Here is a 14975-nt window from a genome sequence, read left to right as displayed (position 1 = left end):
CAGTCTGTCCTGAGTAGACCATGTTTCCAGGGTTCAGTGACAGGTGATGCCAGTATGTAACATCCTAAGAGTAGACCATGTTTGTGGGGTTCAGGGTGACAGTATGTCCTGAGTAGACCAACATTGTGGGGTTCAGGGTGACAGTATGTCCTGAGTAGACCATGTTTGTGGGGTTCAGGGTGACAGTATGTCCTGAGTAGACCATGTTTGTGGGGTTCAGGGTGACAGTATGTCCTGAGTAGACCATGTTTGTGGGGTTCAGGGTGACAGTATGTCCTGAGTAGACCATGTTTGTGGGGTTCAGGGTGACAGTATGTCCTGAGTAGACCATGTTTGTGGGGTTCAGGGTGACAGTATGTCCTGAGTAGACCATGTTTGTGGGGTTCAGGGTGACAGTATGTCCTGAGTAGACCATGTTTGTGGGGTTCAGGGTGACAGTATGTCCTGAGTAGACCATGTTTGTGGGGTTCAGGGTGACAGTATGTCCTGAGTAGACCATGTTTGTGGGGTTCAGGGTGACAGTATGTCCTGAGTAGACCATGTTTTGTGGGGTTCAGGGTGACAGTATGTCCTGAGTAGACCATGTTTGTGGGTTCAGGGTGACAGTATGTCCTGAGTAGACCATGTTTGTGGGGTTCAGGGTGACAGTATGTCCTGAGTAGACCATGTTTGTGGGGTTCAGGGTGACAGTATGTCCTGAGAGTAGACCATGTTTGTGGGGTTCAGGGTGACAGTATGTCCTGAGTAGACCATGTTTGTGGGGTTCAGGGTGACAGTATGTCCTGAGTAGACCATGTTTGTGGGGTTCAGGGTGACAGTATGTCCTGAGTAGACCATGTTTGTGGGGTTCAGGGTGACAGTATGTCCTGAGTAGACCATGTTTGTGGGGTTCAGGGTGACAGTATGTCCTGAGTAGACCATGTTTGTGGGGTTCAGGGTGACAGTATGTCCTGAGTAGACCATGTTTGTGGGGTTCAGGGTGACAGTATGTCCTGAGTAGACCATGTTTGTGGGGTTCAGGGTGACAGTATGTCCTGAGTAGACCATGTTTGTGGGGTTCAGGGTGACAGTATGTCCTGAGTAGACCATGTTTGTGGGGTTCAGGGTGACAGTATGTCCTGAGTAGACCATGTTTGTGGGGTTCAGGGTGACAGTATGTCCTGAGTAGACCATGTTTGTGGGGTTCAGGGTGACAGTATGTCCTGAGTAGACCATGTTTGTGGGGTTCAGGGTGACAGTATGTCCTGAGTAGACCATGTTTGTGGGGTTCAGGGTGACAGTCATGTCCTGAGTAGACCATGTTTTGTGGGGTTCAGGGTGACAGTATGTCCTGAGTAGACCATGTTTGTGGGGTTCAGGGTGACAGTATGTCCTGAGTAGACCATGTTTGTGGGGGTTCAGGGTGACAGTATGTCCTGAGTAGACCATGATTGTGTGGGGTTCAGGGTGACAGTATGTCCTGAGTAGACCATGTTTGTGGGGTTCAGGGTGACAGTATGTCCTGAGTAGACCATGTTTGTGGGGTTCAGGGTGACAGTATGTCCTGAGTAGACCATGTTTGTGGGGTTCAGGGTGACAGTATGTCCTGAGTAGACCATGTTTGTGGGGTTCAGGGTGACAGTATGTCCTGAGTAGACCATGTTTGTGGGGTTCAGGGTGACAGTATGTCCTGAGTAGACCATGTTTGTGGGGTTCAGGGTGACAGTATGTCCTGAGTAGACCATGTTTGTGGGGTTCAGGGTGACAGTATGTCCTGAGTAGACCATGTTTGTGGGGGTTCAGGGTGACAGTATGTCCTGAGTAGACCATGTTTGTGGGGTTCAGGGTGACAGTATGTCCTGAGTAGACCATGTTTGTGGGGTTCAGGGTGACAGTATGTCCTGAGTAGACCATGTTTGTGGGGTTCAGGGTGACAGTATGTCCTGAGTAGACCATGTTTGTGGGGTTCAGGGTGACAGTATGTCCTGAGTAGACCATGTTTGTGGGGTTCAGGGTGACAGTATGTCCTGAGTAGACCATGTTTGTGGGGTTCAGGGTGACAGTATGTCCTGAGTAGACCATGTTTGTGGGGTTCAGGGGTGACAGTATGTCCTGAGTAGACCATGTTTGTGGGGTTCAGGGTGACAGTATGTCCTGAGTAGACCATGTTTGTGGGGTTCAGGGTGACAGTATGTCCTGAGTAGACCATGTTTGTGGGGTTCAGGGTGACAGTATGTCCTGAGTAGACCATGTTTGTGGGGTTCAGGGTGACAGTATGTCCTGAGTAGACCATGTTTGTGGGGTTCAGGGTGACAGTATGTCCTGAGTAGACCATGTTTGTGGGGTTCAGGGTGACAGTATGTCCTGAGTAGACCATGTTTGTGGGGTTCAGGGTGACAGTATGTCCTGAGTAGACCATGTTTGTGGGGTTCAGGGTGACAGTATGTCCTGAGTAGACCATGTTTGTGGGGTTCAGGGTGACAGTATGTCCTGAGTAGACCATGTTTGTGGGGTTCAGGGTGACAGTATGTCCTGAGTAGACCATGTTTGTGGGGTTCAGGGTGACAGTATGTCCTGAGTAGACCATGTTTGTGGGGTTCAGGGTGACAGTATGTCCTGAGTAGACCATGTTTGTGGGGTTCAGGGTGACAGTATGTCCTGAGTAGACCATGTTTGTGGGGTTCAGGGTGACAGTATGTCCTGAGTAGACCATGTTTGTGGGGTTCAGGGTGACAGTATGTCCTGAGTAGACCATGTTTGTGGGGTTCAGGGTGACAGTATGTCCTGAGTAGACCATGTTTGTGGGGTTCAGGGTGACAGTATGTCCTGAGTAGACCATGTTTGTGGGGTTCAGGGTGACAGTATGTCCTGAGTAGACCATGTTTGTGGGGTTCAGGGTGACAGTATGTCCTGAGTAGACCATGTTTGTGGGGTTCAGGGTGACAGTATGTCCTGAGTAGACCATGTTTGTGGGGTTCAGGGTGACAGTATGTCCTGAGTAGACCATGTTTGTGGGGTTCAGGGTGACAGTATGTCCTGAGTAGACCATGTTTGTGGGGTTCAGGGTGACAGTATGTCCTGAGTAGACCATGTTTGTGGGGTTCAGGGTGACAGTATGTCCTGAGTAGACCATGTTTGTGGGGTTCAGGGTGACAGTATGTCCTGAGTAGACCATGTTTGTGGGGTTCAGGGTGACAGTATGTCCTGAGTAGACCATGTTTGTGGGGTTCAGGGTGACAGTGGGTCCTGAGTAGACCATGTTTGTGGGGTTCAGGGTGACAGTATGTCCTGAGTAGACCATGTTTGTGGGGTTCAGGGTGACAGTATGTCCTGAGTAGACCATGTTTGTGGGGTTCAGGGTGACAGAGTAGACAGTTTATGTCCTGAGTAGACCATGTTTGTGGGGTTCAGGGTGACAGTATGTCCTGAGTAGACCATGTTTGTGGGGTTCAGGGTGACAGTATGTCCTGAGTAGACCATGTTTGTGGGGTTCAGGGTGACAGTGGTGACAGTATGTCCCATGTACACCATGTTTGTGGGTTTCAGGGTGACAGTGGTGACAGTATGTATGACCCATGTTTGTGGGGTTCAGGGTGACAGTGAGTGACAGTATGTCCTGAGTGAGTACACCATGTTTTTGTGGGGTTCAGGGTGACAGTGGTGAGTGGTGACCATGTCCCATGTACACCATGTTTGTGGGGTTCAGGGTGACAGTGGTGACAGTATGTCCCATGTACACCATGTTTGTGGGGTGACAGTGGTGACAGTATGTCCCATGTACACCATGTTTGTGGGGTTCAGGGTGACAGTGGTGACAGTATGTCCCATGTACACCATGTTTGTGGGGTTCAGGGTGACAGTGGTGACAGTATGTCCCATGTACACCATGTTAGGGTGACAGTGGTGACAGTATGTCCCATGTACACCATGTTTGTGGGGTTCAGGGTGACAGTGGTGACAGTATGTCCCATGTACACCATGTTTGCATTATCATGTGGTTCGGGGAATGAGGGTGACATGTCCCATGTACACCACAACATGTATACATGTATGATTCACTTGTGGTCTGGAATAAAGTTTTAGAAGTTACAGCCACGGTTTGGCTGAAATACTGCCGATGTGACTAAAACTCCTAACTCACTCAACCTCATGATAACGTGACATGGGAACAGCGTGACCACATGACACACCGTCTCTCAAGACATTGTGTGGTCTGTGTTGGTGACATCAGGGCTCACCATATCTCTATCAGCAGAATATTTCAATAAAAAGTCACAGCCAATCATTGCAATTTATTTTAGAAAGTTAAACTTGACATAAATATTTACACATGTAAATAAACAAAATATATCAACAAGACGAGACATGGCTTTGCGTGACTGATGCAGGGTACATTTGATACAATCCGCCCAACTGTTCCCATACCAAGACAGAGGGTAATGTTTGCTCCATCATATAATGTGCGTCCAGCTGTTACACACCGTGATCCACTGACTATAGAACCACACAGGAAGGCAGAGTAAACAGCCCCATTATCAAAAAGTGGCTAGTGATTTGAGGCCACGTTTGCTCAACGGGGAACCCCTCTCAACGTTCGAGAACACCGAGCAGTCGCTTCTGAAGCCCGCTGGCATCAATGTTTTAATGATAAAGGACGTTCTTTCATAAACTGACACCGTTTGAATAGTTATCTAATGTTTAATCGGACTGATTTCATCGCACCAGCTACACTATCTGCACTATAAATACTGTGTGCAGCTGTACAGAATGACCTCCAGCCAGCCTTTTGGGTTATCGCCGATATACACAGTCATATAAATACTTGGCCGACATTATTGAATGCATGAAGAACTACATAAACTTTAATCCCATGTATCCAGGAAGTGATGATGATAATGATGATGATGATGTGAGATTATGACGAAAACACTGGACACGTAAGGTACAGCGGGGCTTGATTCAAATAGCTAGCATTAAGCAGTTTTCAGATCTGTCGACTTAGGAACGTGCAACTGTTGTGCAATTGCTGTATACGCAGTGTGTCTGTTCGTGTAGTGAATAGGCGGGACATTTGTCGTGCCTGATTCTTTTGATGACGTATTTCAGGCAATGTTCAGTAAGTGAAAGCCTCTCCTTGACTGCCTGCGGCTTTACTGTTTGTAACAAATGTAGGTTATTAAAAAAGCGAGGAGCTGTCGCCGACCTAGCCTCAATGTTTACACACCATGTCATTTCTTGGAAAGCTTGTAGTGTTAGAAACTCCTCGGGAAGGTAGAATGAGAGGTAGGCCTATGCGTGTGATCGGGGGATGTGACCTTGCTCCCCAACACTCCCGTTTTTGTCGATGCAGAAAAGGTTACATTGGAAATAGTTTCTTTCATACACATCTGACATTGCCATGTTTCCGTGTCGCTATTTTCTGGCATTTAAATCGTGTTATGTACACGTATGTGTACATAACTTTGATAAACTGTCAGTTCGTCCAGTGTCGATTTACGTAGCTTTGTAACAAACGATCACGTGACTATGGAAGCTCCAACTAAAATGTCACAGCGCGGAAATAATTAAGAACCGTTGCTGTGCATTAGGTTGTACGTAAGGACACCGGAACCCAAAACAGTCGAGATGCCGACTTGTCATACTAAATCGTGTAATATTAAATCACGGACATAGCAGAGACATGCTTGTGCATATCATGACGATGAACGCCTGCCTTGGACGATTAGAGAAGATGTGAGCCCCGAGCCCTTCCCCCGCCCGCCTACCCCCTGGCCCCTTGAGAGTCATACAACACGTAACTCGCGATGATCAGAATGATATTGATTTAATAAAATAATACAGATCAGTAGACGATGTTGATGCTTCTGGATGCAGGATGATATATGGGAAAGGATGACACGTGCGTCTTCACGATGACAATGAGTAAGAATGTCGAACACTGTGATGGATGTCGAGACAGTTCCAGCTTTCAAACTTAAATACATCATATAAGGCATGTATATACAACGTGCACAACGCCTGTACAACACGGACAAGTACATAAGTGAGGAATATGCGAAGATATAAAATGTACATAACTAACACAGCCTTTGGAAACTACCAGTCGCACACCCGTGCATCAACTACTACCCGTAACGAGATGTTGCCTTCTGTTGGTGTGGACACCACACTGAAGGCTGACCAACATATGCTTCATGTAAGAAATGTTATGACTAATACATTAGCGTAATGAGACATTACGTCTGTCTAACAAGACGTTTTGTTTGACGAGACCTATTTGTGACCCAACACAGGATCGCGTTAGAGCCCGAATACATCTATGGACTGAATTATTTTTGACAAGTTTGTGTGTTACAGAAGGTCACGTGATAATGTTCCCTTTGTCGAAAACGTGTGGTCTCAGAGGTGTGTGATACCCACATGTACAGTAAAATGGAAACATCTTAATCTTGGTGAAAATCACACAATATGTTTCCTTTGAAGGTTCAGATAAAAACTTACAAACCAACGCTTCTGTTCACTTCGAGATCTGCGTATCTGTCGCCCAACACTTGGTAGTCTTTGGTAACAGCCTTTATATACACGGCAATGGTATTCACAATGATGATGTGTGATGTATCACTAACTCAGCTAGTCTAATTCTGCTGAGCCAGGCTATGGAGGTGCAATCTAGATCGTATATTGTAACATAGAACATCACTGCAGGTACTGTGAGAGCTGGCAGCAAACGAACCAGAAACGTCATCATATTGACAGACCAACAGCCAATGTAAGGGGGACCTAAACTTCACATCGTGAACAAAATTTATAAATGTTAGGTCATTATATTATTACTTATCGTAAATACGAATTTGGTCCTCCGTGTCGTATTATCTTTGTGCGGGAGATGTTGAATATATGGAGGTTACCACGGGATGTGGAGGAGAAGACAGAGGTTATTGCAGCCCAGGACGGAGCACAAGGGAAGTTCGGTCTGTCATGACAGTCAGCACCACATCCAGGGATTGAGGACAGTACTACAGCTGTACAGGTACAATGTCGCAACTTAAAGTTTCATATGGTGACACATTGCAACAACTGATGGCAAATTCGGAAAACTCAGACCCTTGTACAATGGAGAATATTATGGAATTGTCGATAGTTGGAAACAGGAGGGTACTGAGATGTAGCGTCCACAATAAGTCTGCCGGAATCATCCAGTGGTATTATCCTAATGGAGTTCGTGTTGACGAACTTTCACTTTCTGAGACAGAGAGGACGCGGCCCGCGTCAGCAGTACTACGTTGTCGTCAGACGACAGCATCCCTAGAAGTTGCTGGCGTCTCGTGGCGGCTCCAAGACCCGCAGGGCGTACCTCAGTGATGACTCTGTGTCCTGGAGGTGTAAGAAGGCTGCATACAGGATCGCCACAGTCGCCCGGTTCCGCTTCCGGTAGGCCATCGTCTGGGACGCGTCCATGTCGTCCACCTCAGTCACAGCTCCGTCATGGTAGTCGTTATCAGGAAAAACGTCCATTTTTTTCATTTTTCTTTCGTCTGCATTCATTTTCCGGATTAGCTGAAAGGAAAGATGGAGAAAGCGTTTTATATATTGTGAGATGGGGGTACAGGACACAGAACGCTTCCTGGAACTGAAACGTACGTCGATGTCTCAAAGACCGAAAACGAACTGGATATTTAACAAATCGGTATACTTTCGTTTGCACTGAGCTTGGAACACATATGGCTGTTATTGTTCCGCTGTTTGATGTTTGACATTATGTCTTTGGCAGCAGGTATTCCTGGCACTGCATGGGCTCATGTCTCAATACTTTTATAATCAGGTGGAATTTATTCAACCCTCGAAAATGGGGAAGCTCAGTTCATTCATTGTTTTGTTTCTATACAGACACACGTCCGTCAGCCATAGCAGTAGTATGGTTCTGAAGCAGCATTTTCTGGTATTCCATCTCAGGATCGTCTGTTCTCTAGTAACGTAAGAAAAGCAGTTGTGCCCAATGCATTGCCGTAACCGAGACTGCTGTGAGACCCGTGCATGCGTGTTAACCAATAGAAGACATGGCGAGTCCAATGTCGACATAGTGCAGGTCAAGCTGTGTAAAAGTCGGACTTATCCAATACTCACCTCAGCTTTGAGACGCCGTTCTAGTCGCGACGGCTGGTCAATGTTGATGCTAGGCACGTGGAAGAAATCTGTCAACTGAGAGAACGAAACAAGTATGAACGTAACATCATGGCTACACACGGTAACGTAACGTAACGTAACGTCCTAGATGTTAACGTACCATCCTGTCGGTAACATCACGTCACAGTGTTGACGTAACATCACCTCACGGTGTAAACTAAACATCAACTCACAGTGTATCGACATGCGAACACTAAAATTATTTTTTTTTAATATCCTTTCGCTTCCAGAGTTTATGGAGATGAACACTAAAATTCTTATTTTTATACTTTACAGTGAGATCATATATCCACTGTAACCCGGACAACCTGCCTTCAAATAATCAACCCGTATGATTCCACAATGAGAGTCTGAAGTTGAATATATTTGCCACGCCATTCTGGCAATTTGACGTACAGAAATCGGAAAAACCCATGGTTTTGAATATAGATGGGGAGGTAACTCTCACCGGTCTGTCCTGTGTTAAGTGCCCAAGGTAGTCCTATAACCTTACCTACCTACCAACGTACCTACCTACGTACCGACTACCTACTTACCTACCTACCTACCTACGTACCGACTACCTACCTACCTACCTACGTACCGACTACCTACCTACCGACTACCTACCTACCTACGTACCGACTACCTACCTACCTACCTACCTACCTACCGACTACCTACCTACCTACCTATCAAGAGTTTATTGTTTCTACTTGTCATAGGGGTTACATTCAGGTTGAACTGAACAGGGCACCTCTTAAACAGCCTCAACAAACATCCTACAAGAGACCATATATCTGTTCTTAATCTTAGCAGGACAAATGGGTCCTGTTTCAGAGGTAGCTCTTAGTGCAACTCCATATGTAAAAATAGAGGCTAATGTTTAGTGTATATGGCTTTATGGACCGGGGCCCATGTACTGTCAAGTTCAGACTGAGAGTAGTCAGGTTTTTCCTAAACGTCACCTACCTGCTTGTGTAGAGTCTCCGAGATGTGCTTCATGTTGTGGGTGATTCCTTTTCATCCGGCCACAGATGTACTCTGAGAGTTGGTCAGTGACGTTGTTGCAGCGGAAGTCTTCCTCATAGGAGAGTACCCGGTGGAAGACTTCACACACCCGATAGTCCTCCTTCAGAAGACTCTAGGTGAAACAGAACATAAACACTTTGAAAATGGACGAGGTGGTTCCATGCAACTCGTGGGTTTATCAGACATCTATGTAATTCCAAATTATATACACAACAAGGAAAAGACCTGAAACGCTTTTTGCAAAGAATGATCACAATATCAACAGCTAAATCATCTTTCTCCGTGCCCTGTCTAATTCTGATCAACAGATTGTTGTGAGGATCTGCGCCACTTTGATCTTCCTTTTGAATGATGGCATTGGGAGTTAAGGCTTAATTAGGCGCGGTACCATGGAATTTGAAAAGCCATGTTCAAGACTGTGGCACTTCTAAAGAGACTTGTTGTCCAGTGATTTTAGAAACACATTGCCATGGTTTCTTGAGTGGCATCCTGTTTGGATACCAGGAGCGTCAGGGCCCACGATAATGCGAACTCACCTTCATGAAGAAAAACGGCTTCTTTCCTTCCCTCTCCAACACCCCTTGACTCGGGACCCGGGACATGTTGAGGGCGTGGTACAGCTCCCGGGCCGACCCCAGGCGTCCACCCGTCGTCACGTTGACCACCCCTGACCGGTACTGCAACAACAAGATGTGACGCATTTACAATTCACCTCTCAGCCTGATTTTACATGTCTTATTCCCCTCACACATTTACCCCCTTGAAATGGTGTAACTTTATACACCCCCTTGAAATGGTGTAACTTTATACACCCCCTTGAAATGGTGTAACTTTATACACCCCCTTGAAATGGTGTAACTTTATACACCCCCTTGAAATGGTGTAACTTTATACACCCCCTTGAAATGGTGTAACTTTATACACCCACATGGTGGACCGTACATATCAAAATAAAGAGATTGATTTTAACGCTTCACGCAGCATGATCTATTTCGCAGCTATTGGCAGCCATTGCATCCACATCTTTACGCAAAGGATAACTGTTAGAAAAGGGTCATTAGTGAAGCTTGGTGCCCCCAAGTAATCTCATTGACAACGCCGTCGCACACATCATCGAAGTACGTCAGCAAGCTTTCCCGTTCCTGACGATTCTTTGAGAAACAATCATCGCTTTTACCATCTCACATTTCTGTGGATACTTCAGAAAAATGTCTTGCTCTATTCTTGACTTTACGTAAACACGAGATAAGGATGAGAATATAGCGTGTATAACTATGATATAAAAACTAAACTAACTGATAAGTTGTCGCATAACTGAATAAAGTCCAAAGCAGTTTCTCATAACATCATCCCCGACCTTGGTGAGGTATTGATACGAGAGATGTAAGATGAATGTTGATACGATGTATGTGAGATGGATGTTGATACGATGCATGTAAGATGGATGTTGATACGATGTAAGAAGAATGTTGATGCGATGTGAGATGGATGTTGATACGATGTATGTAAGATGGGTGTTGATACGATGTATGTAAGATGGATGTCGATACTATGTAAGATGGATGTTGTTACGATGTAGGATGGATGTTGATACGTTGTAAGATGGATGTTGATACGATGTAGGATGGATGTTGATACGTTGTAAAATGGATGTTGATACGATGTAAGATGGATGTTGATACGATGTAGGATGGATGTTGATACGATGTAAGATGGATGTTGATTAGATGTAACATGGATGTTGATAGAATGTATGTAAGATGGATGTTGATACGATGTAAGATGGATGTTGATACAATGTAAGATAGATGATGTGGATGTAATGTAGTAAGATGGATGTTGATACAATGATGTAAGATGGATGTTGATACGATGTAAGTAAGATGGATGTTGATAATGTAAGTAAGATGGATGTTGGATGTAATGTATGTCAGATGGATGTTGGATACAATGTATGTAAGATGGATGTTGATACGATGTAAGTAAGATGGATGTTGGTGTAATGAAGTAAGATGGATGTTGGTGTAATGTAAGTAAGATGGATGTTGGTGTAATTTAAGTAAGATGGATGTTGGTGTAATGCATGTAAGATGGATGTTGGATAATGTATGTAAGATGGATGTTGATAATGTATGTGGCTAAGATGGATGTTGAATGTAATTTAAGTAAGATGGATGTTGGTGTAATGCATGTAAGATGGATGTTGGTGCAATGTATGTAAGATGGATGTTGGTGTAATTTAAGTAAGATGGATGTTGGTGTAATGCATGTAAGATGGATGTTGGTGTAATGTAAGTAAGATGGATGTTGGTGTAATGCATGTAAGATGGATGTTGGTGTAATGTAAGTAAGATGGATGTTGGTGTAATGCATGTAAGATGGATGTTGGTGTAATGTATGTAAGATGGATGTTGGTGCAATGTATGTAAGATGGATGTTGGTGCAAGATGTAAGTAAGATGGATGTTGGTGCAATGTAAGATGGATGTTGGTGTAATGCATGTAAGATGGATGTTGGTGTAATGTATGTAAGATGGATGTTGGTGCAATGAAAGTAAGATGGATGTTGGTACAATGTAAGTTAGATGGATGTTGATGCAATGTAAGTAAGATGGATGTTGGTGCAATGTAAGTAAGATGGATGTTGATACGATGTAAGATGGATGTTTGTGTAATGTATGTAAGATGGATGTTGGTGTAATGTAATATGGATGGTGATACGATGTAAGGTGGATGTTGAAATGATGTATGTAAGATGGATGTTGATACAATATATGTAAGATGGATGTTGATACAATGTATGTAAGATGGATGTTGATGCAATGTAATATGGATGGTGATACGATGTAAGTTGGATGTTGAAACGATGTAAGGTGGATGTTGAAACGATGTATGTAAGATGGATGTTGATACAATGTATGTAAGATGGATGTTGATACAATGTATGTAAGATGGATGTTGATACAATGTATGTAAGATGGATGTTGATACAATGCAAGATGGATGTTGATACGATGTGAGGTGGATGTTGAAACGATGTATGTTGATGTTGTAATGCATGTGGATGTTGATACGATGTATGTAAGATGGATGTTGATACGATGTATGTAATGTGTTGGTACGATGTAAGATGGATATTGATACGATGTAAGATGGATGTTGATACGATGTAAGATGGATGTTGGTACGATGTAAGGTGGATATTGATACGATGTAAGATGGATATTGATACGATGTAAGATGGATGTTGGTACGATGTAAGATGGATATTGATACGATGTAAGATGGATATTGATACGATGTAAGATGATGTTGATACGATGTAAAGATGGTACGATGTAAGATGGATGTTGGGATGTAAGATGGAGGTGGTCGTGATAGGTGATACGATAAGGCAGATGTTGAAGCGTGTATGCAAGTGAAGATGGATATTGATACGATAACATGGATGTTGATAAAATAAGATGGATGATGTTGGATGTTACGATGTATGGATGGTGTTGTAAGTATGTATGTAAGATGGATGGTGTAATGTATGTTGATGTTTGTGCAATGTAATATGGATGGTGATACGATGTGCAATGTAAGGTGGATGAAATTTGTAAAGATGGATGTATGTAAGATGTTGGATGTAAGATGATGTTGGTGTAACATGTAAGATGGATGTTGGTGTATGTAAGATGGATGTTGTTGATACAATGTATATAAGATGGATGTTGTATGTGCAATGTAAGATGGATGTGCAAGATGCAAGACGGATGTATATGAAACGATGTAAGGTGGATGATACAATGTAAGTGAGATGTTACAATGTAAGTAAGATGGATATTGTGATAAGATGTATGTATGTAAGATGGATGTTGATACAATGTATGTAAGATGGATGTTGATACAATGTATATAAGATGGATGTGATGTAAGATGGATGTCGATACAATGTACGTGTATGTAAAGATGGATGTTGATGTATGTAAAGATATGTTGATACAATGTATGTAAGATGGATATTGATACAATGTATATAAAAGATGGATGATGCAAGATGGTGTTGATACGATGTAGAGGTGGATATTTGAAACGATGTATGTAAAGGTGAATGTTGATACGATGTATGTAAGATAGATGTTGATACGATGTATGTAAGATGGATGTTGATACAATGTATGTAAGATGGATGTTGATACGATGTAAGATGGATATTGATACGATGTAAGATGGATGTTGGTACGATGTAAGATGGATTTTGGTACGATGTAAGGTGGATATTGATTACGATGTAGATGGATATTGATAGCCGATAACCAGAATGGATGTTAATTTTGATGTAAAGGTGGATATTGATACGAAAGATGGATATTGATACGATGTAAGATGGATGTTGATACGATGTAAGATATTGATACGATGTAAGATGGATATTGGTACGATGTAAGATGGATGTTGATACGATGTAAGATGGATATTGATACGATGTAAGAAGGATGTTGGTACGATGTAAGGTGGATGTTGAAACGATATATGCAAGATGGATGTTGATAAAATGTATGTAAGATGGATGTTGGTGCAATGTAAGATGGATGTTGATACGATGTAAGATGGATGTTGATACGATGTAAGGTGGATGTTGATACGATGTATGTAAGATGGATGTTGGTGCAATGTAAGATAGATGTTGATACGATGTAAGATGGATGTTGATTGAATGTATGTAAGATGGGTGTTAGTACAACGTAAGATGGATGTTGATTAGATGTAACATGGATGTTGATAGAATGTATGTAAGATGGATGTTGATACGATGTAAGATGGATGTTGGTGCAATGTAAGATAGATGGATGTGGGTGTAATGTATGTAAGATGGATGTTGATACGATGTAAGATGGATGTTGGTGCGATGTAAGTAAGATGGATGTTGGTGTAATGTAAGTAAGATGGATGTTGGTGTAATGTATGTTAGATGGATGTTGGTGTAATGTAACTAAGATGGATGTTTGGTGTAATGTATGTCTGGATGTTGGTGCAATGTAAGTAAGATGGATGTTGGTGTAATTTAAGTAAGATGGATGTTGGTGTAATGCATGTAAGATGGATGTTGGTGCAATGTATGTAAGATGGATGTTGGTGTAATTTAAGTAAGATGGATGTTGGTGTAATGCATGTAAGATGGATGTTGGTGTAATGTAAGTAAGATGGATGTTGGTGTAATGCATGTAAGATGGATGTTGGTGTAATGTAAGTAAGATGGATGTTGGTGTAATGCATGTAAGATGGATGTTGGTGTAATGCATGTAAGATGGATGTTGGTGTAATGTATGTAAGATGGATGTTGGTGCAATGTAAGTAAGATGGATGTTGGTGCAATGAAAGTAAGATGGATGTTGGTACAATGTAAGATGGATGTTTGTGTAATGCATGTAAGATGGATGTTGGTGTAATGTATGTAAGATGGATGTTGGTGCAATGAAAGTAAGATGGATGTTGGTACAATGTAAGTTAGATGGATGTTGATGCAATGTAAGTAAGATGGATGTTGGTGCAATGTAAGTAAGATGGATGTTGATACGATGTAAGATGGATGTTTGTGTAATGTATGTAAGATGGATGTTGGTGTAATGTAATATGGATGGTGATACGATGTAAGGTGGATGTTGAAATGATGTATGTAAGATGGATGTTGATACAATATATGTAAGATGGATGTTGATACAATGTATGTAAGATGGATGTTGATGCAATGTAATATGGATGGTGATACGATGTAAGTTGGATGTTGAAACGATGTAAGGTGGATGTTGAAACGAT

The 14975-nt window shown here is 42.8% G+C and overlaps 1 protein-coding gene across 1 annotated transcript in view; it reads right to left on the bottom strand.

Moving 5' to 3' along the window:
- Nucleotides 1-4256: 4256 nt before the first annotated feature.
- Nucleotides 4257-14975, bottom strand: part of LOC124288374 — a 45344-nt gene continuing 34625 nt past the window's right edge. The window contains exons 3-6 of the mRNA XM_046724886.1: nt 9711-9851; nt 9115-9286; nt 8104-8178; nt 4257-7536 (exon numbers count right to left, since the gene is read on the bottom strand). Coding sequence (XP_046580842.1) covers nt 8153-8178; nt 9115-9286; nt 9711-9851 — 339 coding nt within the window. The 3' untranslated portion in view covers nt 4257-7536; nt 8104-8152. The remainder of the gene's footprint in view (nt 7537-8103; nt 8179-9114; nt 9287-9710; nt 9852-14975) is intronic.

The sequence above is a fragment of the Haliotis rubra genome, unplaced genomic scaffold (genome assembly GCF_003918875.1).
Source record: "Haliotis rubra isolate DU_JTF1 unplaced genomic scaffold, ASM391887v1 Scf416, whole genome shotgun sequence".
In the NCBI taxonomy this organism is placed as follows: Eukaryota; Metazoa; Mollusca; class Gastropoda; order Lepetellida; family Haliotidae; genus Haliotis; species Haliotis rubra.
This window is presented reverse-complemented; position numbering and strand designations above follow the sequence as displayed.